This window comes from Mastigoproctus giganteus, chromosome 4, assembly GCF_048544385.1.
Source record: "Mastigoproctus giganteus isolate SK-2022 chromosome 4, ASM4854438v1, whole genome shotgun sequence".
Classification (NCBI taxonomy): Eukaryota; Metazoa; Arthropoda; class Arachnida; order Uropygi; family Thelyphonidae; genus Mastigoproctus; species Mastigoproctus giganteus.
This window is the reverse complement of record NC_143578.1, coordinates 245,097,608-245,122,749: the sequence shown is the minus strand read 5'-3', so window position 1 is coordinate 245,122,749 and position 25,142 is coordinate 245,097,608. Positions and strand designations below refer to the sequence as shown.

At 43.1% G+C, this 25,142-nt stretch overlaps 1 protein-coding gene across 1 annotated transcript in view; it reads right to left on the bottom strand.

Moving 5' to 3' along the window:
• Positions 1-19,934, bottom strand: part of LOC150087596 (glycine receptor subunit beta-like) — a gene marked incomplete at its 3' end in the record, with an annotated part of 248,147 nt that extends 228,213 nt beyond the window's left edge. The window contains exon 1 of the mRNA XM_090372544.1: positions 19,810-19,934. Within this exon, the coding sequence (XP_090228670.1) occupies positions 19,810-19,871 (62 nt within the window). The remainder of the gene's footprint in view (positions 1-19,809) is intronic.
• Positions 19,935-25,142: the final 5,208 nt, after the last annotated feature.

Here is a 25,142-nt window from a genome sequence, read left to right as displayed (position 1 = left end):
GCCTTATATACCTCAATCAGATCACCGCGCAGGTGCCTAGTCTCCAGCCACTGCAATTTGCAGAATTTAAGCCTCTCTTGGTAAGAGGATCCCTTCATTCCCCTCACCAATCTTGTTGCCCTTCTCTGTACACGCTCAAGTAAATCTACATCCTTCCTAAAATGAGGCCTCCAGACCAGACTTGTACGCAGTACTCAAGGCGTGGCCTGGCCATTGCCTTATACAGAGGAATAATCACCTCCTTTTCCCTGCTAGCAACGGAAGCACTTTGGGACTGCGATGTGTTCCCTGAAGCGGTGGGAGCTCCAGTTTATATATATCCTCTCTTGTTTTGTTACCACCCTCCAGGCCTCGGGGGCTAGTCCGACAACCCATTTATTGAGCTGCCATTTTCCTCTTGGTTTCGTGTTTAGGCGCCAGTAGACTTGCGTGGTCTCTGTCTGGTGGGTGTTGATGGAGGTTTCTTGTGTATAAGGGGCTTAAAGGGGAACAGATATCCTGTGTGTTATCAGACACACAGCCTAAAACACTGATGGATCCAATATCTCTCTATTACAGAAGATTTAGGAGACGTCCGGTTGACCTGCCTCCCTAAAATCACTCATGCACACCTTCTCGATGGTAAGCCCTGTTACGTCACTTAGGTGGCAACGAACGTGTAGAGTGGTTCACTTCAAGACGCCTGGTCAGCGTGAAGAGGAAAAGACCAAACCCTCCAGCACATGAAAGCACGACGAAACAAATGGCCCTCAGTCCCCAGCAGCTTTCACTCTCCCTCTTACGGCAGCGAGAGGATCACAGTGGAAGCAGAGGGTGCTAAGAATCTCTGGGTACGACAAGGCTGCATGCACGGAAACTGAACTTGGCCTGTTATAACGTAAGAACACTCATCGGTGAAGACAGGATATTAGAGCTGGAAAAGGATTTGGAAAATGTGAATTGGAATATCAACGGTTTGGCTGAAACAAGAAGAAGAAATGAATAACTTGTAAGTTTACCAAGTGGAAATCTGCTGTACACCAATGGAAACAGTGAAAGAAGTGAAGGTGGAGTGGGATTTCTGGTCCATAAAGATTTTAAAAACAGCATTTTGGAATTCAAAAGTACATCACCAAGAGTGTCAAGACTAATACTCAAGATTTCTAAGAGATACAAGCTAAAGATTATAATGATTTATGCACCAACATCGAGCCATGATGATGAAGAGGTTGAAGAAATGTATACCGATATTGAGAGTCTTCTAGATGAGCCGAAAACCCACTACAATGTTATTATGGGAGACTTCAATGCTAAGGTTGGAAAAAGACAAAACAGCGCAGAAAGGGGAACAATAGGAAATTTTGGAATTGGTGAAAGAAATGAAAGAGGGGAAAGACTTGTGGAATTTGCAGAATCTCAAGGATTGTCAGTAATGAACACTTTTTTTTCAAGAAAAGGGTGAACAGAAAGTGGACATGGAAGAGTCCAAATGGATTAACAACTAATGAAATCGACTTCATCCTCACTAACAGAAGATATATTGTGAATGATGTTACTGTCCTGAATAAGGTAAATGTTGGAAGTGATCGCAGAATGGTAAGATGTACACTTGATATAGATGTAGGAAAGGAAAGGAAAAAACTGACTCGAGTAAATAATACAAAGATCTTTGAGATAACAGAAGAGGAGAAAAAGCAGTATGTACTGGAACTTAAGAACAAGTATGAGCTTCTGCAGACTGCTGAGGACCAAGATATCGACGAGGAATATTACAAATTTTTGAAAGTGATAAAGCCCAAGAAACCTATAGGGAAAAAGAAATCCAAAGAAGAAAAAATTAGTCAAGAAACACTTGCCATGATGAACCGAAGACGACAAATGAAAAGCAAGAAAAACACTGACAGGGAGAAAATTGAGTATACTGAGTTATGCAAAGCCATTAGAAAGAGACTCAGAGAGGACATAAGAAGATTTAACACAAGAAAAGTAGAACAAGCATTAAGGGAAAACAAAGGAATTAAATCAGCAGCCATGAGCAGTAATACAGAAAGACAAATGATACTGAAACTGAAGAATAGCGATGGAGTACTTATAAACAGCAGAGAAGGCATAATTCAAATAGCAGAAGACTACTATACAGAATTATACAAGGAGCAGGGGAATGATGCCAGCAGTGGGGAAGATGGATTGCAAAGTAGCAACACATACGACATACCCAATATTCTTCCTGATGAGGTAGAACATGCATTGAAGAAAATGAAGAATCAGAAAGCCCCGGGGGAAGATGGAGTTACAGTAGAGTTGTTAAAATTGGGAAGAAGAGACATAACACAAAAACTGGCAAGGCTCTTCACAAAGTGCATTAGAAAAGGTGTGACACCTAAGCAGTGGAATAATGCAATCATAGTTTTGCTGCATAAGAAAGGATATAAATCAGAAATTGGAAATTATAGACCAATTAGCTTGCTATCCCACATCTACAAGTTGTTCACAAGGGTCATTACTAATAGATTAGAAAGAATACTTGATGAGAATCAACCGAAAGAGCAAGCTGGCTTTAGGACAGGATTCTCAACTATGGATCACCTTCACGTAATATCACAGCTAATGGAAAAAGCAAATGAATATAAAACACCATTATGCCTGGCATTTGTGGATTATGAAAAGGCATTTGACTCCATACAGCATAAGGCAATGTTTCGGGCACTGGAAACACAAGGCATTGATACCCCATATATTATGATTTTGAAGAAAATATATGAGAGTGCTACCTCCTTTATGAGACTAGACAAAGACAGTAGGACAATTTAAAATTGAGAAAGGAGTTCGACAAGGAGACACAATATCTCCGAAGCTGTTTACTGCTGCCCTTGAGGAAGCTTTCAGAAGATTAGACTGGTCGCAGAAAGGAGTCAATGTGAACGGCAAGTACCAAACCATTTACGATTTGCAGTTGACATTGTGGTCATTAGCCACGATCCCAACGAATTAGAGGAAAATCTTAATCAGTTATGCACAGCTAGTAAGGACTTTGGACTAAAGATGAATATGGCTAAAACAAAAGTAATGATGAACAAGTATGCCACAGAAAGGGAAATAATGACTGAAGGAGCAGTAATTGAAAAGGTGGAGTCATATACTTATCTGGGACAAGTCATTAGCTGTAATAATGATAAATGGCTGGAAGTCAAGAGAAAAATAAATTTTGGATGGATAGCATTCAGGAAATATAGTCACATACTGAAGAGCAATATCCCAGTTTGTCTGAAACGTAAAATAATGAACCAATGTATACTCCCCACGATGACTTATGGAAGTGAAACTTGGGCACTCACCAAAAGAATCGAAGAGAAGCTGAGAACTACACAGCGATGAATGGAACAAATCGTATTGGGAATCAGACTGTTAGATAAGAAGAGAAACACATGGATTAGGCAACAAACTCAAGTAAAGAACATTCTTATCAAAACTAAAAAACTAAAATGGTCCTGGGCAGGACACATAGCTCGAAGACATGATGACAGATGGACTAAGAAAATAACAGAATGGTATCCAAGAGGAGCTAGAAGAAAACCTGGAAGACAAAGGCGGAGATGGATAGATGAAATTCATGAGTTCGTGGGTAGTAAATGGATGGCCAGTGCTCAAAACAGAAGGAACTGGAAAGTTGCTGGAGAGGCCTTCATCCTGCAGTGGATTGAAAATGGCTGATGATGATGATGATGTGAATATCTCCTCGCAGATGGAAGTGTGGTCAGATCCGAGTCTATGTCCAATATAACATTTGAGGGGCCTTTTCCTCTAGGCAGTTCAGCAGAGAGTCCGAGGGTCGGTATCTTGGCATTATTTATGATCAAGTTGGTATCGTATTTTGTTTCCGTCTCGATTAGCCCTTCTCTCCTCAATCCAGAGAAATGCTGCTTCGCAGCATCTATTTTTCCTTGGGAAGCCCTAAACCAATGTGATCCACAGCTCGGGCTGCACTTTCTTACCTGCCGGCTGCAGTCTATTGCTCGAACTGCAGCGTCAAAAACAGTTTCAATCTCCTGTCGAAGCAAAGCATGGTGGACCCAAGATCTCAGCCTTAAATTTCGGAATAAACAACGACTACATGCAAAATGGAAAGCAAAATTAGACCCACTAGACAGAATTGCATACTCAAGAGCCCGCGCCCAGTTCAATAGAAGCAAATCTGAAGCCATTAAAGCCTATATCGACAAAACAATCAAGATCGGGAAAGCACCGTTTAAGGCAAGGCATGATGAATTCCCTCAACAACTTAATCCAATTGAATGGCTAGACTACATCACAAGATTTAAGCCAAAGTCAGCATCACACTTTAAAATTCACAACAGTTGTCAGCGAGATGTCCTCGCTTCCATCATCATCACAAAAAGAGAGCTTATCCAGGCCATCAATGATATCCCACCAACGTCTTGCACTGGATATGATGGGGTCCCACAATTCATTCTTAAGAGCGTTAGTGTATTCATCATTGATGCACTCCTAGGTATCTTCAATGGAATCCTCACAACCCAAAGTTTCCCAACAGCCTGGAATCAATATATTGTCCGACCAATCCCCAAAACACAAGGAGCGACATCAATTTCACAATTCAGGCCAATAATGAAAGCCTCATGTCTCCTCAAAGTCATGGAGAAGTGCCTTCTTCCTATCCTAACCAACCAGGTTCTGCCATGTGAATCACCATACATTCACTATGCCTTGAAACGCAGATCCACCATTACAAACCTATTGCAAACCACCAACACCATTCTGGGGGCTCTACAAGATAGGGCTGAGATGGCAATTGTTTATCTGGATATCCAGTCTGCATTCGACAGTATAGACATCCAGCCCCTCCTGCAACTTTGTGAGGATGGATACCAGATAAAAGGCAATATACTGGAATTCTTGAAGTCGCTACTTACGACCAGGGTCCTTCACTTGACAGTGAATAAAAAATCTTTCACAAGGAAAGTTTGTGTAGGTGTACCCCAGGGCGGAGTTCTCTCAGGGCTCCTCTTTACGGCTGCCATCCACCCATTCCTGTGTCAGCAAACAGAATTTATCAGTTATGCAGACGACTTGAAGCTCCTCTATCGGATCAACGGGACCGCCCGACCTGATTCTGTTTCTGGAAACATTATCAACAGCCTCAAGAATCTGATTACATACTTGGCACAGTTCTCTCTTAAGATAAATCCAAAAAAATCTGCACAAATGGTATTTTCCCTCAAATCAAACCCATCGCAACTAAACCTGGAAATCCACGGAACCCCCATCACCCCAGTCATCAAGCACAAAGATCTCGGCGTTATATTCGACCCTAAACTCAGTTTCAAACACCATGTTGCAGACATTCACAACAAGGTCTGCAGAGCAAGATGGCTTGCCAAACAACACCTCCTTCATGTCACAGAGCCTGAGTACACGCTCCAATACATATACCGGTTTCTGCAGCCAGTCATCACCTACGGGTCAGAAATCTGGGCGTCGGCAACGAAAACCACGCTAAAAACCATCGCATCTGATGAGTACTGGCTTATTCGGTGGGTCCTCTTCAAGCATAAACTGCCACCACTTATACATACTTCAGATATCACCCAACTTCTAAATTACAGAAAAGTCTCCAAACGGATATTTGCCCTCCGCTTGCTTGTGACAATTAAAATGATAGCGGGTGAAGTCAATACGCCAAATTTCTGGCAGATGTGCAATTGGAGGATCCCACCAAAACCCTTAAGAGCCCTCCCCTCTCTGCAGGCTGTGGCGTGGAGGCTCAGAATAGGGGATAGATTCCTGCCCATGGAGATGCTCCACAATGTCCAGGAGATGGATGTGGACTACAAAAAGTTCATAGAGGACAAACCGTACAGAAGACGCATCATCAGGGACCAGCTTTCGTCTTCAACCGAGTGACTGTCATCGTCCTTTCATGTGTCTTCATTTCACATGTTAATATTAATTTTATATGTAAAATATGTAATTATACGTTTTATGTCCTAATATATGTTTTAAGTAATTTTTCCTGTATAAGTTATTTAATGTTAAACCCCTAGCATTGTCGCTGTTGTGGGTATTATTGCATCAGGCAATCATGTAACCAATCACTGCCTGCAATAAAGATATATATATTATTACCCCAGTGTTACGTGTTTTCCTGATGGCTCTAATCTTGGCCGTTTTGAATTCTTGCGTCAGAGAGTCAATTACTTTCTTTTTGACACACTTCGCTAGTTTTAAGAGTGTCAGTAGTGGTTGGTTTAAGAACCTCAAGATGTGGTTTGGGGAGCAGCGTCTTCCTGGGGTGCAGACTTGATGTTGGTGGTGTTTGTGATAGCCATTGTTGTCGCAAGTTGATTCCTCAGCGCATCAGAATGTGCCGGGCCGCGCTGTGGCATTTGACTTGCCCCGCATTCCATAATAGGCCTGTAGCCGTGTGGTAGCTCTCTCTTTGTCAAGGTGTTCATTATGTAGGATTATCTCCATCTTGTTTGTTTGTTTGTTTGTTGTTTGATTTTTGGGAGCATTAGCAACTAAGGCCATATTGCTCCGGGATATGCGGTGGTCATTCCCTGACCTTTCCGCAGCTCCTCCGTATTTGGTGGTGACGGGCTCGAACCCCGGTCTAAACAAGAAGCGTGTGCTGCGCACTGCTGCTCCTTCCCCACCTGGCTACGGAGGCACGCCCTCCATCTTGTGGAAGATTGTGACAATCTCAGATCTGAGTGCTGCTGACACTCTCTTTGAGTTTTCCTTGAAAATGTTCTCCAGTGCGGTTTTCAGAAAGAGAGTCTTTTCGTAAATGGTACCCTCTGGTACGGCAGGGTCGAGGAGTGAGTCCTGCTGTTTGTCTTCTTTCGGATCTTTTGGTGATGCGGCTATTTCTGGCTGTTCTTTAGTCTCTGTCTGGGAACGTGTTTCCCGCCCAAACTTGGGGATCAGCTGAATGCGATTTTTCGCTTATTGAGTTGGGATCCAGAACGGGGGTCTTCCTCTTCGTCCTGGGTTCCACAATAACAGGGTCGTCACTCTGGCCCTAGGGATCATTGCGTTTTCCTGTTCTTCCTTCCATTTCACGAAATTCGGATAATCGATAGAGTTCGGATTATCAGGTGTATGGGTAGGATAGGGAGATAGGTCACTGAAAATGATGGCAAATGATGCCTACCACGAGTCCGTGGCTTAATTTGAAGGTACACAGTTGGTTATGGAATTTTCGGCTAACCCCTCTGTCAACTGTGCAGGGGGTGGGGGAACACCTAAGTATGAAAATGTTCCTAGAAAAACGGGGTTACTTCCTGTTATGGTTTTCGGAGGCGGTAATCACGCTGAGAAAATAAGTTTTACTCTCGGAACAATATCTAGAGAGAGAGATCTGTTTCTTCCATGGAATGTCTATAGACAGAGGGGGAGACACTGAGCACATGGTACGTCTTTCACTGGATATGATGGGGTCCCACAATTCATTCTTAAGAACGTTAGTGTTTTCATCATTGATGCATACCTAGGTATCTTCAATGGTAATTGAAGATACCTAGGAGTGCATCACAACGCAAAGTTTCCCAACAGCCTGGAATCAATATATTGTCCGACCAATCCCCAAAACAAAAGGAGCAATATCAATTTCACAATTCAAGTCATTAAGGAAAGCCTCATGTCTCCTCAAAGTCATGGAGAAGTGCCTTCTTCCCATCATAACCAACCAGGTTCTGCCATGTGAATCACCATACCTTCACTATGCCTTGAAACGCAGGACCACCATTACAACCTACTGCAAACCACCAACACCATTCTGGGGGCTCTACAAGATAGGGCTGAGATAGTAATTGTTTATCTGAATATCCAGTCTGCATTCGACAGTATAGACATCCAGCCCCTCCTGCAAATTTGTGATGATGGATACCACATAAAAGGCAATATACTGGAATTCTTCAAGTCGCTACTTACGACAAGGATTCTTCACTTGACTGTGAATAAAAAATCGTTCACAAGGAAAGTTTGTGTAGGTGTACCTCATGGCGGAGTTCTCTCAGGGCTCCTCTTTATAGCTGCCATCCACCCATTCCTGTGCCAGCAAACATAATTTTTTAGTTATGCTGACGACTTGAATCTCCTCTATCAGATCAATGGGACCGCCCGACCTGATTCTGTTTCTGGAACCATTATCAACAGCCTTAAGAATCTGATCACGTACTTGGCACAGTTTTCTCTTAAGATAAATCCAAAAATATCTGCACAAATGGCATTTTCACTCAAATCAAACCCAACGCAACTAAACTTGGAAATCCACGGAACCCCCATCACCCCAGTCATCAAGCACAAAGATCTCGGCGTTATATTCGACCCTAAACTCACTTTCAAACACCGTGTTGCAGACATTCACAATAAGGTCTGCAAATCAAGTTGGCTTGCCAAACCACACCTTCTTCATGTCACAGAGCCTGAGTACACGCTCCAATACATACACCGGTTTCTGCAGCCAGCCATCACCTACGGGTCCCAAATCTGTGCGTTGGCAACGAAAACCACGTTAAAAGACATTGCATCTGATGAGTACTGGATTCTTCGGTGGGTCCTCTTCAAGCATAAACTGCCACCACTCATAAATACTTCAGATATCACCCAACTTCTAAATTACAGAAAAGTCTCCAAACGGATATTCGCCCTCAGCTTGCTCGTGCCAATTAAAATGATAGCGGGTGAAGTCAATATGCCAAATTTTTGGCAGATGTGCAATTGGAGGATTCCCCCCCAAAACCCTTAAGAGCCTTACCCTCTCTGCAGTCTATGGCGTGGAGGCTCAGGATAGGGGATTGATTGCCCATGGAGGTCCTCTACAACGTCCAGAAGATAGATGTGGACTACAAAACGTTCATAGAGAACAAATCCTACAGAAGACGCATCATCAGGGACCAGCTTTCGTCTTCAACCGAGTGACTGCCATCGTCTTTTCATCGTTTGTCATGTATCTTCATTTCACACGTTAATATTAATTTTAAATGTAAAATATGCAATTAATACGTTTTATGTCCTAATATATGTTTTAAGTAATTTTCTTGTATTAGTTATTTCATGTTAAACCCCTAGCATTGTCGCTGTTGTGGGTATTATTGCATCAGGCAATCATGTAACCAATCAGTGCCTGCAATAAAATAAAGATATTATACATTTAATTCTGCGAGCACATGGTACATTTAGTTCCGCAAGGATAGAAGTAACACAAAATGGTGGGGCACTCTTGCAGACCAGAGAGCGCTAATTGGCGAATCCTCCAAAGTCAGCAAACAGATTTGAACGTGGCAGCCGCGTTATATCGGAGCACTCTCCATACCAACAGATAGGTATTCGTAGCAATATTCTACCTCATATATTCGGAATCACTAAACTCCAAAAAAAAAACACCGATCGTTTTATTTAAAAATTCTGCCTTCGCCAACCTTTCCATATTCCTTGTTAAAATTATACCAGCTCTCATGAGATTCTCTCAATTTACAATATATAACACTAAACAGGCCCACGAAAGGATAACTTCTGTCTCCATTTCAGATAATGATATTTTAGCATCATTTGATGTCGTCTGCTTATACACAAATGAATCCATTGCGTCCACCTTACAACCTTTGAGACTGATGACACTTTGGAATGTAAATGTTATCAAAGAACTCACATCGCTTCTATTAAACGCGAAACATTTTCGATTTCAAAACAACATTTATGAACAGATTTACGGCCTCCTCATGGGCCTGGGAATCTTGGCCCTTTATCCGAGATCTGTCCAGCCTCAATTGAGCAAAAAAGAACTCCCACCGTTTCCCTCAAACATCAAGTTATACATGAGATATGCCGATGACATATTACTGACAGGTAACAAGTCAACCACTGATACACTTCTTAATACATTCAATACCATACATGAAAGACCTAAGTACACCTCGAAGTGGAAACGGAGAATAAAATCAACTTTCTTAAGTTTACCATATACAAAAGAGGAACAAGGTGAGCCCCTAAAATCTCACATACGGGTAAATATTTACATTTTTATTCACAACAACGTCAAAAGTGCAGTTTTCTACAATCAAATTTATAATGCCATTACAGTTCCAGACACGAAGATTTATCCATTGAGTTACAATATCTCACAGACAGTTTCATAGCCAGGAAATATCCACCACAGCTAATCAGAGAAATCATCTCTACAGCTGAATATAGAATTAACAACCCAAATACTGTAATTTAAACCCTGATAAGAAACTAGGAATTCACGTTGTCCTTCCCTTTCGTACAACACAGATATAACGCTGACGTTTTCATCATACAATAAACTTGGTCCCAAGTTCAATACATATAAAGAGAGGCACAAGTATTCGACGCGAGACTTTTATAACACCATATAATTGATAAGATGCCAATCGCACTCTACAGCGTGTTACAAGGAAGTACTACAGCAAAATTGGGTGCACTTCCAAGCATCTAATACACGTGCGTATTATCACTGCAACAGTTTCAAAACAGAACTCACACAACGTGTCCATTCCTGTAATCACGATCCGTTAATTAATTCTGCAATCACAGTTATTAAATCGAATTCCAATCACAAGATCCTGATCCTTGAACACGAAGCTCTCGTCATCGAATGGTTTCGGCGATACACTCCATTAAACGTGTTAAACACTAAACTCCACATAAACCTGTCCCCCGTTGGGAACTTAACACACGTGAAATTTCTGCGTTTACTGAACCAACAAGATCTACAATTCTGGACTTGTGCTCTGTGTGTTGTGTTTTTTTTTTTTTTTTTTTTTGAAACTCTACAAGTGTCCTACAACTACAACTCAATTTGGCGATGAAAATTCGTGCGCTCCTTTGCTCGGATGGCTGTTAACTGACACTGTGACTTTGTTATTGGTAATTAACTGACTGTGACTTTGTTATTGGTAATTAACTGACTGTGACTTTGTTATTGGTAATTAACTGACTGTGACTTTGTTATTGGTAATTAACTGACTGTGACTTTGCTACTAATGACTGCAGGACTTAATGGATTTAACCTTAACTGTTTATAAGGTTTGTGCTTGCTTCTGGGGTAAAATGCTTGTGTAAAGTTTTGTCGGTTGAATGGTACTGTTATCCTTAATTATTTCCTTTGACCATGTTTTTTTTTTATTTATCTTTTTATGTTAGTATGCAAAATATTACTTGCATTTCTTACTTTGAAACTTCAAAGTATCATCTGTGTTCACCTCAATCTGTTGAGGTTATCTTGTGTACAGTATTTAATTTTTGTGTACAAAGTACAAAGTATGTTGAGGGTCAAACGGCACCAGGAATTTCTCCCATCTCCGCGAGTGTTCGCTGTATCGAGGGACAGTACTCTGTCAAGACCAGAGATTTAAGTGTGTGGATCATGTGTTGGGTAGTATGTTGTGCCCATTGTTCTTCTGGCCTATTGGCCGTCGAGCCCCTGATGGAACCCGGCGTTGTCCGTACTATGCCAACGAGGAGGCTGGCCAGGTGTACCTTGAAATTTATTATACTCTGGCAGGTGCCGCCGCCTAATTTCCTGGGATTTCAGCGGCTGGGTCCTATAGAAAAAAAAAAAAAAAAAGAAGATAATCGCGGTGGTATAATTGCAAAATCGCTATTAAGTTAGTATGTAGGGTTTGTTCCCCGAAATTACCATGGGATTGTACGCTAAAATGACAAGTTCTAGAGGCCTAATGCGGCGGGCAATAATTTTGGTGTTAATTTAAATTTGGATGCGTGGGGCTTTCGTGGTGTATAGTCAAAGAGAAGGGTAGGGAGACTGAAGGCTGGAAGGAAGAAAGAGAAGTAAGGGGCCGATAGGGTTGATGGCCCCTGCAGTCAGTGGGGCATGCCCATGCCCCACCAGAGGGAAAGGGGGATGGCAGGAGGAGGAGAAGACAGCGAGCCATCCCCCCTACCAAGGAATAAGAGTGAAAGCAGGCTGGTCAAGGTTGCCAGCCCAGATCGCCATATGGCTAGGTGGCTGCAATGTGCTGCAATCATTTCTCTGAGCCTTTGCATGGTAGTATCTGGGAAGGTTTCCGTGGTTGTGTAGACATTCTGCTGGCCTGCACGGCATGGTTGTTTACTGCAGTGGTTGAGGCTGTGGGAGCGTCCTTCTCCTTGTGAAGAGGTCCTGGGCCAGCTGCGCGAATGCCATGCATGTGTCAACTTCAGTTATGGCGAGGTCTTCTTGATTACGGAGGTTAAGCTGTGTTCTAGTAATGAACCTGCAATAGAGGTCCTCATATAGTGGGCAACTTTACATTAGGTGCTCCCACGTTTCACGTTCACCACAGAGGCAGAACGGTGTATCACTCAGTCCAATTCCTTGTAGTTTGTCTCTAATGGCCCCGTGTCCCGTCAGCAGGTAGGTTGTGTAGAGTCCTGGTGAGAGCCACGGTGGATAATTCGGGTATACCAGCCGTATGTTTAGTAGAAATTTTCTAGTTATTGCACCTTTGCTGGAGGTCTCCCAGCAGGCCTGCCAAGTTTGTTGGAGGTAAGCGGAGAGACGGCTCCTTTCTACTTTGGGATCATTTGACAGATCTATGGTGTAGTCGAGGCATGTTGCCGTTCTGCCTTTGGTCAGTTGATAGAGTAGCCCATGCTTAACAATCGCCAGGTCCAGAGGGAGGGATCCCGTTAGAGCCTGGAGTGCGTGGGTACTTACAGTGTTACATGCTCTCGAGATGGTTAAGAGTATGTGTCGCTGTGTAATCTCCAATTTTTTCCGGTTCACTGCAGTGATACCATATACCTTGCGTATATGGTACCTTGATACCTTGCGATACCATATTCCAGAAGCATATGTAATCGCTGGGAGGAAAATAGCTTTATAGTAGAGGCTGAGGGTTTTCAGCCTCAAACCCCATTCCTTGCGTGTGATTCGCGCAAAAAGTGCGGAGTATCCTCTAATTTTCTTCCGTATATGCACTATATGTGGTGTAAAGCTCAGGTTTTTGTCTAGTACGACTCCAAGGTGCTTTAGTTCGGTGGTAAACTTGATTGTGTTACCTTGTATCTTGATTTGAGGGGGTCGTCTGGTGTCTAGGGCTCCTTTTAATAATATAGATCTTGTCTTCGAGGATGAGATCTTCAAGTTATTGTTGTTAGCCCAGTCCTCTAGAGTTTCTATTGCTCTGTTGGCGGTGTCTCCAGTTGCGCCCTAGATCCCCCAGGCAGCATCAGAACCATATCATCCGCATAGGCTAGGGGAACGACGTCGCCGAGTTCCAGGTTCAAAAAGCCATCTAGAACCAAGTTCCATAGGAGTGGGCCCAGGATTGAGCCCTGTGGGCATCCACTGAACAATATGGTGCTCTGACTGTCACGAACCTATTCGACAGGTAGGATTTGATGACTTTATACAGATTTAATGGTAGGTTGGCTTTCCGGAGTCGGGCCAGGACGCTTGGCCACCATAAAGTGTCAAACGCCACAGCAAAGTCTATTGCTATGACCAGAAAGTATTTCTGATCTGAGGTAGTTGCAGCATTTGTAATATTTTCCAGGACATCCAAAGTTGAGCATCCCTTCCTAAATCCATATTGTCGGGGTAACTGCAAGCCGGCTGCAGTGTAGTGGATCTCTATTCTGTTTCTTAATAAGTGCTCAAAGAGCTTGCTCAGGACTGATAACAGTGCTATGGGTCTGTATGACCCCGGAAGGTCCAGTTGTTTGTTGGGACTTTTGGGAATGAGGCACAAGTTTGCAGTTTTCCAGGCCTGGGGGACCAGGCCTTCTTTGAGGCAGTGGTTATATAGATTAATAAGCACCTCTGGAATGGTTTCGACGGCTTTCTTGACAATCTCTGGCTCCAAAAGATTAGAACCAGGAGACTTCTTGTTTCTAATCCTCATGGCAGCTGTTTCCAGTTCAAGTTTGGTGAAAGGTTCTTCTGTTGCAGTCGTGTAGTAGGTTTCATTGTCTGCACAGAGGGTTATCTGCTCTGGGGTAGAGGGGTCAAGATGGTCTTGAAACATGGTTTCCATGATGTTAATAATTGTTTCCTGCCAGGTCCGGGTATAAGTACCCTGCCGTGTCCTCGTCGCTGGTATGGTCTCACCCCTTGGGAGTTTGTTTGTGGTTACTCTGTATACCACACCCCAGGGGTTAGCATTCCCAGTGGTAGAAACAAGGTGTTCCCAACTGCGCATCTTACGCTGGCGTATGGTTGCCGTGTATAGGTTCCTTGCATCTCGGAAGTTCTGTCTCAGTGCCACCACTTCCGCTGCCGGCTGGGAGCGCCTTGCCCACTGGAAGAGTTTCCTTCTCCTGTGCACCTCCTGCCTAAGCCTCTGTAGCTCTGGAGACCACCAGGCTACATCCCCCGGGGTTGGGTTTTTCTTTTTGATAGAGGTGTTGGCAGCTTCAGTGATGAGACCAGCGACCGTCATCTGGTGCTGATCCGGGCTGAGCCCAATGATGTTCAAGGATTGGGCTGCTGTGGTCAGTGTGGCTTGGAAGAGTGGCCAATCCGCCTTCTCTATGGCATATCTTGGCTGGGGGCGCTGAAGCTCAAACGTGATGGCCCTGTGGTCCGACGTGGTCCAACTTTCTGGGATGGTCCACGATGTTAGGTTGGACAGCGAGGGATCTGGTAGCCAGAGAGACATCGATTGTGGCCTCCCCCATCGAACTAGAGAACGTTGCCAGATTGTTTGCCCGGTTGAGGACTGTGTACGGACTATTTGCTAAGTAGTCTTCAAGCTGTTGCCCGTTCTGTACTCCACGTCTATCCGTGGTCTCGCTGAACCACGCTGGGGACCTGCAATTCACATCCGCTCCCACGACAATTTTACTGTTTGGGAAGTCTGTCTGGAGGCTCCTCAGATATCTGGTTACTGGTAGTATATCTTCACCTGGGTGACAGTATAGCGATACCGCATAAAATTCACCCAGGGGCGTGATAATATGGGCACATGCAGCCCAGGAAGTGCAGTAGTTGGTTAGTTTTGTTGCTGTTATATTTGGATTCCGAATCAATATGCAGGCCCAGAGTGTTTCTCTGTTATCCTGCACTATCTTATAGGCCAGGGGGTAACCCCTGACCTCCTTGCGATATGCATATGGCTCCTGGATGAGGAATATGTCGAGATTTGCCTCCTTCGCCTTCTTTGTGAGCTGCGCCGCTACTATTTTGGACCGTTGTGCGTTCAGTTGTATGAATTTAACCCTGCTGATGTTATAGGATTTAGGGCGTGTGGCCATAATCTAGTCTCAATTGGAAAGTGCTCTTTGCTTTACAGTACACTGGACATTCGTTATCCCTAACTGAGTGCTCTGCTGGTAGTTTATGGAATTTGCAATTTACACAGGTCGGCGGCTTGTCTTTATTCGGACACGTGTTGAAGTCGTGGCCACGTTCTGCACAGTGGCCACAAGTGGGTTGGGTTTGGGCACAGGTATGAGTGGTATGCCCAAACCGGCAACATCCGAAACACTTAGGGACAGCAACGTGTTCCCTAAAGCGGTGACTGCCCCAGTTTATAAACACTCTGTCGGTCTGGCTAAGCGTGACCCAGGCCGCTGGTGACAACTCGACGACCCAGTGGTAAGCATTTCCTGTTCTGGCTTTCGTCTTGAACTTGGGAATAATCAAGTTGGCTGGTTCTTCTTCCGGATGTGCGTGCTAGAGGTTTCTGTAATACAGTTCCTCCTGGAGAGCAGTTGGTGTCAGATCATTGTCGAGGTTATATATTCTGATGCTAGGTCCTTTGCGTCTAGGGTGTAGGGCTTCAAGTCCGAGTGTTTGAATCTTCTCATTTTGTAGGATTTTTGTTGCGTCCTCTTTTGTTTGTCTCGATGATAATCCCTACGTTTCGGGTCTTCCTTACCGATTTTATTTTGGTATCTCTGAAGTCGTCTGCCAACTTTGTGACCACTAGATTTATGACCTGTTCGCTGCTACTGTTTTCGTCTGTGGAGGTCGGGCGCAGTATTACCAAATGTGGTGTTGGCAGGAGGGTCCTGCGTTTCATCGCTGTAGTCGCAGTTGGGTCAGCAGTCGGTCGGGTCCTCAGCGCTTGCGCATACGAGGGAGCGCGCTGTGGCATTTGGTCTGCTCCCACGGATTGGAAGGCCTCCAGTTTCGCTTTAGCTGTTTCGCACTCTAGGTTGGTTTGTAGTAGGACTGTCTCCAGCTTTGTCCAGATGGACACTATTTTTCCTCGAAGTCCAGTAGTTATTCTGTTGCTGGTATCTTTCAGGAGGTTCTCTAACGTTCTGAGGGCGAGGGTCTTTTCCAGTACCGTCCCCTCTGGGAGAGTCGGATCTAGCGACTCGCTATTTTCGTCCTGCTTTACATTGTTGGTATTTTCTGCTTGAGAGCAGAGGATGTTCTGACTTCCTCTTGTTCCTTGCTGGCTTCTTGTCTCTCTGTCGCTCTGTTCGACGACCTGTTTTTTATTATTTTTCCGCTTGGGTGCGGAGTTCGTTTCCTCTGTATACTCAAGCTGCACAGTTTCCAATAGAGTACTGCCTGCTGTTTCCTGCGGAGCAGTGTTTATTTGGGCGGTGTTGCTATCAGTTTCTTGTGGCATCTTTAACCCCAAATTCGGATTACCGAGCTAATTTTTGTATAGTTGTATAAGTTCCTTTTTTTTTTTTTCTTTACTATATTTGGCTCGTACTTTGTTGGGCTCTTGGCGTCCCTCTCTTCTGCTGCCGCCGGTTGGTAGCCCCTGGTCTACCTTCCCGTGGTGTGGCGCGTTTCCAACCTGCTAATTCCGGGTAGCCGAACAGCCAGTGCACTTGTGGCCATTTGTGCAGAATTCTCTAATTTAAAAGTGAAACGAGGCGGAGATGAACTAACGTTCCAGGTGTCGCCCAAGACAAATACATACATGTACTGAACTATTACCTTTTTCATCAACTACTGTACTTACCTTATACACACACACAGGTCTTATATCACAGGTCAACACACACACAGGTCAACACACACACAGGTCTTATATATGACAACCAAGAAACGGGATGTGCAAGTCCCTTTTTTGAGCAAGTATCTTAATTCTTTTAAATTGTAATTATAACCACGCAACAGCCATGTTCCATTCGTATTATTTAAGATTGTAATTCACCCAACCGCGCTTCTTCTTTAATTTTCATCACACCAAAACGGATTATATGAGGTGAGGACTGTAAATTAAGCTTTTTGCTATTTTAAAATTAAGTCTTGAAATTACGGTACAAAAGGAATTCCTTAATTCACCATAGTCTTTTATTATTATTAAATCCGATTATTATTATTATTATTATTATTATTATTAAATCCGTTTATTATTATTATTATTATTAAATCCGTTTATTATTATTATTATTAAATCCGTTTATTATTATTATTATAGCGGGTGATTGCATTCACCCCTTTTCACAGATGACCCTGTAGAAGGGTGTACAAAAATGCACAAATGGCAATTTTTACAATACGATAATTACAAAAGTGCGAATCATTTACAGACTGTAATTATCGACAACATTAGAGGAGGAACTTATTCACACTATCATATAAAAGTAGATGTGCAACAGTTATTTTATATTTTGGTCATTCCTTCCTATTTATAAAGTTCAAATTCCTCGCTTCTTTCTAGTTCAAGCTTCTTCTTCATACTTCTATAGTTCAAGCAAGCTTCTTCTTCATACTTCTATAGTTCAAGCAAGCTTCTTCTTCATACTTCTATAGTTCAAGCAAGCTTCACCCTCTACTGCTTGCTTTCACAGTATTTCGCAGGCCATTGAATTGAAAAGCGTGACTGTGCTGTCTGAAGAAAGAAGTTCTTCAGACAGCACAGGTTGGGCAGTGTAGAATGCAGCGGTAGGTAGGGGTTGTCATTACTGCTCCATCACGTGGAGTAGAGATAAGTTTTGGAAGACTGTGGGCGTTAATCGCACCAGTTAACATCTGAGACAGAAGAAGAATATTCGTGGATGCAATGTGAACTCTCCAGGGAGTGATATTTGGATTGGTATATAAAACGGTCCTGGGGTCAGAGGGTGAATGCGTTGCTCGGAACCCTGTTCATCTATCGCATCACCCAGTACTCGACTGCCAGGAATCTGTTTACGTACGACGTCGTTTAACCCGTAATCCCGGAGATGCCTGTTCACCCTTGACACACAGAACGAGAACTCCCTCTTGTGCATTTTGACCACGTGAACCTTATTTTTACGATGCGAAACATTGAGGGACAGGAACGACGCCTAGTAAGAAGCCCAGTAGACGCACACTTTCCTCTCCTTTCCTTTCTCCATTCCATCGATCGTTGCTTCCAACATCAGATTGCACACTCTACCGGCTGCTTTGAATGTGTTCCTCACAATCTCATTCTGATCAGCTCCTTTCTTTTCAAATCCCTTTCCCGAAGAACCCTCTCCCACAACTGCTTAACAAAATCTTTCTGAGAAATATCTTCGCCCACATCACATGTTTCCAGTAAGAAGTTCGTTCTTACTTATCGCATATCGTTAACTCTGCTGGCAGTTGGTTACCCTTATTGTTGTCTTCCTATTCTGCCACCCTTAGCTCAATCTAACTTCTCTTTGATATTGCTCTCTCTCTCTCTCTCTCTCTCTCTCTCTCTCTCTCTCTCTCTCTCTCTCTCTCTCTCTCTCTCTCTCTCTCTCCACTCCTTATTTGCAATCCAATCATTTCACTTCTACTTTTCTTAGAGAAGTTCTGTCTCGTATAGCACGATGCGTCGGTTATGGGGCCGCTGAGGCACGCTGTGCAGTGAGGACAGTTCAAATCATCCAAACTCTTCCTCCAGTTGTTTTAGGGTGTCCAGTATTCTATTGTTTTGGTCCTTGAGAAGAAAATCTCTTCCTGCAGTTCCTGTAGCATTTTTGGCATTAGCAGTAGTAGAGGCATATGATGCAAGAAAGCTTATGCAGCATTTTATGTTCACGGATGAAATTGCTCCCGAGATTTTCAGCGTATTCTGTAGCCAACATAGAAAGGGGGCTGATGTCCTTTAGTTCCGCACGCCAGACATATTGTTTAAGGTTCTCTTCCTGCATTTCAATCGGGATATGATTGTTCCTTTGTCTAGGGGAAGACCCTTCAGAGTGCTCGCAGTCTTAAGGGCAAATATCGCATCGCAAGATTCCTTCAAGATGCCCAAGATGCCATTTCCTGGGTCGGTCCGCGAGAGGATTACTCTTGTTGCTTGCTCTAAGTCTTTGCCCTGTTCTCAACGTCACGGGCACTGGCCGGAAAATGAGATAAATCGATTTCGTAATGAATACTTAACTATTAAAAATAGATATTCAAAGAAATTTTAAAGAAGAAGCGTGTGGCAGGTGGAAGCAATTTGTAACAAAGAGTAGCACTAATCCCTGTGGCCATTCTTCACAGGAATTATTATTATTATTATTATTATTAGCCATATGGTACAAAGAAGCCTGAGGCTTATGCTGCACCAGCCAAAACAAAAAAAAATTCCCGAGTTACCCTGAGAGAGAGAGAGAGAGAGAGAGAGAGAGAGAGAGAGAGAGAGAGAGAGAGAGAGAGAGAGAGAGGGGAATCACCAAGAAAACAAGAAAGAGAAGAATGGCGATATCCAGCTGAGGACCCAGGGTGTACCAAGCCCATACTCACCAGATGAGAGCCCCTGAGTCTTCACAAATGCCCTCATTCGGTAACTCTTCGTTGTTTTGTTGCTTACAAGCGTCACATTCAGACTTCTGGGTGGGAGTGAGAGAGGTATAATTCCTAACATTGACGCTACTTGACCTTAAGTGCCGTATTGTGTTAGGGCGACTGCGCTAAATGAACTGTAATAAGAGTAGCGGACTTACCCGTCCGTCCCTCGTGCGAGACACATTCGCACGAGCAGAGAGGTTGCGATCACGCCGAGCATCCTTCCACGCGTACAGTGTCACGAATGGCGTTGGCATCAAAGAGTTCATGGGCTGCGTCCACCCCGTGACAACGCTCAAATGAAGGGAAAACGGAACCGCAGTTTCTCCATCGTCGACTTCATAAGTGACGGTGTGACACGTGCAACAGGTGAAAACGCCCACCCACCGCCTTCGCTCTCCATACGTTCGAAGGGAAGGAACGGCACGTGACGCTGCAACGTGCGCTAAAACCCACCTGCCAGCGGTCGGGGAAAAAGCCAAAGTGGTGTTTCCTGCGCAGAGGTTAAGTTGAAGTAACGGTACCGTCAATTGGAGTACGATTTGTTTGACTGGAAGTGAACCAAGGACCAGTGAATCCACGAGACGTTGGCAACAACAGGACGGACGTCTCTTCATTGGTGCACAGCGCGTTTATTCGAATTCCTAGTGGTTGCGCACATTTCTTCAGGGACTTCGAGAGCCGTAAGGAGAACGCCGCGCCAGATTGGACTCGGAGAAATTGCAAAGCGAAATGCGCAGTCTCTTTTCCATTAAATTAAGAAATGCGCAGTCTCTTTTCCATTCCCTTTTCCATTCCAAAAAATTCCTATTACCTTATTATTATTATTATTTTTTTTTTCCCAACCTTGACAGTTGCCAGGTCGGTGACCAATGTTTCAGCAGTTGCCTGTCGTCTCTTTACATCATTTGAGCAGTCACCATTTTTATTTATTCTTGACCCTAAGAAATCAAATTCATCATTTCCTCGACACCTTTCCCATTAACCTTCACTTTACTGGAACCGAGATTATCACCATCACCATAATGTTAATTTTACACACATTGAGAAACAATCCTTTTTTTCTTACTTGCTTCACATACTCTCCTCAGAGTGTCTTTAAGATGATCCTTAGAATGACAAATTAGCGCAGTATCATCTGCATAACGAAGGTTGTTTTTCTTCTTATCTTCAGTCTTCCAAGTTTGATGCCAGTCTCTAAATCTTCCCACGTGATATCTTCGGCATTAAGACTGAAAAGGTGAGATGACAAAATACAGCCCTGCCTGACACTGTTACCTGTTCTGAAAAAGTCCGTGTTTCACATGTTCGTTGTCACAGTTCCTTCCTGTTCCTGGTGCAGTAGCTTAATCAGCTGAATTATGTGGATTGGGAAACCCATGATAGTCATCGTTCCTCATGTTGAACACAATCAAATGCTTTTGCATAATCTATAAAACACAAAACGACTGGACAATTGAATTCTTTCCATTTTTCAATAATCAGTCGTAGACTAAAGATCGGATCTCTGGTTCCTCTACCCCTTCTGAAACCTGCTTGCTCTTCTGGCATTTCTTCTACAAGTTTTCTTGAGATTCTGTTTAATATGATTTTAAGAAGAATCTTGCTAGCGTGAGAAATTAGGCTAATAGTCCTGTAATCTGAATAAATTTTCAAATCTCCTTCTTTGGGTATGGGAATGAAAATTGATTTCTTCCACTCAGATGGCCACCGTCCCATTTCCTTCAGCTTTAATCAATTCCGCTGGGGTTTCATCAATTGCAGGTGAATTCGGATGTTGTTGTTGTTGTTGTTAGATTTGTTGGTCCATCAGCAGCTTAGGCTATAATGCACTAAACACACTGTTCAACAAAAAAAATTCTTTGAATTTGTTTCCTTTCTTAAACTAAGCAAACTTTACTAATTTCGGGTCGAGAAAAACGAATATGACTTCAGAAATGTTTTAAGTGCTCTGGTTTTTCAGATTCAGTACTTTCGCCATTGTCTAAGAATATAATAATTTCATTAGTAGTCGGATTGAAAAGTAACATTAAAGCAATCTCAATTTACATTTTCTTGATACAACATAAATCACAATTGCTTTTATTAAAACGTAAGAACACAAGAAAACTGCACAGGAACCGAAAGTTCTTTCTCAAAATGTGGCCTATTCACGACAGCGTCTTCTTTTCGCTTGTATTCCACTTCAGGGGCATCTCTTGTTACTGTCCAACAGTAGTCAGCAAGCATAGAAGCGTTCCACCTACCGTGATATCTTCTTTCCATTTTGCGCATCAGTCAGTGACATGTTGAAGCCTAATTGATGATCCCACTGAAGGTAGTGCTATACCAGTGGGTGTTAGCTAATCCTGTATCCACAGCTGCCCAAACTGGGGTGCCAGCTAAAAAAAAAAAAAAAAAATAGATGGCGGGCGATATCAGTTTCAAGAGGTATCGACAGACATTGCAGGTGTTGGTTTGGTTCCTTGTTGTTGATATGTTGATAAACTTGAGAAGAGTTGCTTTCTTTTGGTGAAAACAGCAGAGCAGAACTGTTGTAGAGCTGAGAACGATTGGGAATTTTCCGTCAGCGCCACTTCATTTCCTTCAGAGAAGTTGCTGACAGCAGCTTGTGTAGTGGTGGTACAAGTTGCAGTGATACAGAATATGCGTCCAGGTTTCCTCAGCACCACACACGCAGAGATTGGTGTCGGACAAGCCTAATTGAAATAGTTTCTAGTTGATGGAGCCGTGCCCAGTAAGTATATACGATGTTGTTAGGCTGGGAGAAAACCATTGGCGGACGTTCTTGTTGAGAGGGAAGGTAACTGCAGGAACCAAAGAGCGGGTGACTTGACCAGTAGTACTGGAATCCCATAGTGATTGCCACGCACTGATAAGTTCATTCCAGATTCTCCGTTTCTCGTCTTTGATGTTAGCAGTTAAGTTGCATGAGATGCCGAGAATCTCGCCGGGAATTCCACGCTTTAGGCGATAGCATAGTCCTTTGAAAGGGGGTAGAAGAATTTTGCTTCGATCAACCAGAGGATTGTGCTGGACATTGTTTTTTTTTTTTTCTCCCGGGGCAAAGATTTTCCCCTTAGAGGACAGACTTTTCTCTTGTAGTGTGCGGACCTAGCCCGACTGTCCCACTCACATAGGAAACAGCAGTACTTCTTGTATACCAACTGCATGCCCAGAAGTATTGCAATCACCTTCAGGTCTCCACAGATTTGCCATTAGTGGTCTTGGTACTTCATTGCATCCAGGATTAATTTCATATTCTCATATGTCTCCATCATGTGGACAGTATGGCCTAGAGGAACTGAAGGAAGAGCGTTGCCATTGTGGAGCAAAACAGCTTTTAAACTTAGCTTTGAGTCTATGAATGTGGGTTGTGCTCCACATTCAAAGCTGTCATCAAACCGTTGACATCACAGAAGGCAACAAGGTTGTTTTCACTTTTAAAATATGTAGTCAAAGCATTCTGCCTGCTCCTGTACACCGAGACCTTGACATTTGGGTGCAGAAGATTCCACTATTGTAGCACTGATCCCTGAAGCTCTGCTTTATCTTTCGATCGATCTAGGTCTCGAATTAGTGATTGAGTGATTCTGTAACTCACTCAGCGACTCAGGCACAAAATCAGGAACCTGTGATGTTGAAGGCCCAGTTGGACCATCATTCATCACACTGTCCCCATCTTCATCAGACTCTAAAGTGTACTCTTCTGGAGGGTGAGGTGCAGGCAGGCCATCCCCATGTGCCACTGGTCGAATAGCTAACGGGATGTTGGGATAATCCACAGTCCACTTCCTTTTTTTTTTTATATGCCATGCTGAAGAGGAGGCACCATGCAGAAATAACAGTCACCTACATGAGTTGAGGCTCCCTCCAAATCATTGGGATGGCAAAAGGCATTGAACGCCCTTTGTTATTCAACCATCCACGGAGATTTACAGCACGTGTTGGCCAATATGAGGTGCCCAGGGTTTGTCTTCATCCCCTACTTTACAGTCAAAGCAATGGTCTGTCTTCACAAGTGTAGTCAATTGGCGTTTCTGATTGGAGAATGTCACATCACCACACACGTAACAAAAATTGTCAACACTGTTAACACATTTATGTGGCATCCTGGCTTTTTACATAATTTTTGTCCCTAAACCTGAAAAAAAAATAAAAAAGAAATGAACATTACAGAAACACAAATAAAAAATAAATAAATTTTCTGTTTACACTCAGGGACGACCAAACAATCAGAGGAGTTCACAAGATAGACAGAATGCAAGAAACACCACCGTTTTTAGCAGTCACGGGCTTGAACGCAAGTCGTTAAAGACACGTGTTCTTATGCATCCGCGCGCCTTGGTACACAGAAATACAAATAAAAAAACACAAATACATGGCGTATGGTTCCTGTTTCCGTGTTACCAACCCATCTATTCTGTAGACTCCAAAATTCCCTACTACTTACCAATATTCCCCTAAATGAACCGAGGGCTGACTAAGGGTTTCTAATGTTATTTCGTTTTTCTCACACTGATATTAACCAGAATTGACTATTTTCAAGCCAGAAACATTTTTGGTGTTGACCAGTGTTACTGTCTGATTTTTTTTTTTTTTTTTTTTATAGATGTTAGGGTTTCAGATAAGGTGATATTTATTGATCAATTTTAGAAAAAGAAAAATATCATTCATGTTCTCTCGATGGCCTAGAACACACTCTGGTGTTAACTGATTGCAATTATGAAAATGAGAAGAAAAAGCTGTTTTCCGATCAATTTGATACAGCGGGCATTTTGTGATGATATTCTTTCCTGGGAGTGTGCATAAACAGTTACTGCTCTGTGGAGGGTCATTGTTTGTTAGTAGGTAGCTGTGAGTGAGGAATGTGTGACCAATGAGTAATCTGGCTACAATGGTTTCTTCCTTTCTGTTTCATCTCAGGCTGGATTGCCACTTTTTGGGTTCTCTCTTGATTTCAAACAGTCCATTATTTGTTTGATCTTTCCACATTCGTATCTACTGCTCTTTATATGTCTGTTTGGTAAAGGAATTATGGCCGATATAAGGAGTCCTGAGATTAGATTGCATCACATTTGTAGCAATTTTAGCAGCTAAATTTTAGCAGCTTGATAGGCATCAAGCTTAATGTCCAAGTTTGCAGACGATACAAAGGTTGGCAGGGTTGTTAAGGACACCACTGACACTATGCTGCTGCAACAGGATCTGGAAAGGTTGAGCAGATGGGCTGAGAGGTGGCAAATGAAGTTTAACATTGACAAATGTATAGCTCTCCACAGATCCTCAAATGGTGTGCTACTCTTTGATGTCTTTTCCCTCCCACTATGTCTTATGATATTGTGTACAGTTCCATGTTCTTGAAATTTATCATGCATGCTGAACCTCTATGACATTTTCAAATTTACAGTACCACTTAAGAATTGCCTTTATCTAGTTAAAACTAATTGCATGTTCTCCATCATTTCTGTGGGTTTCAGCCAATCTAAAC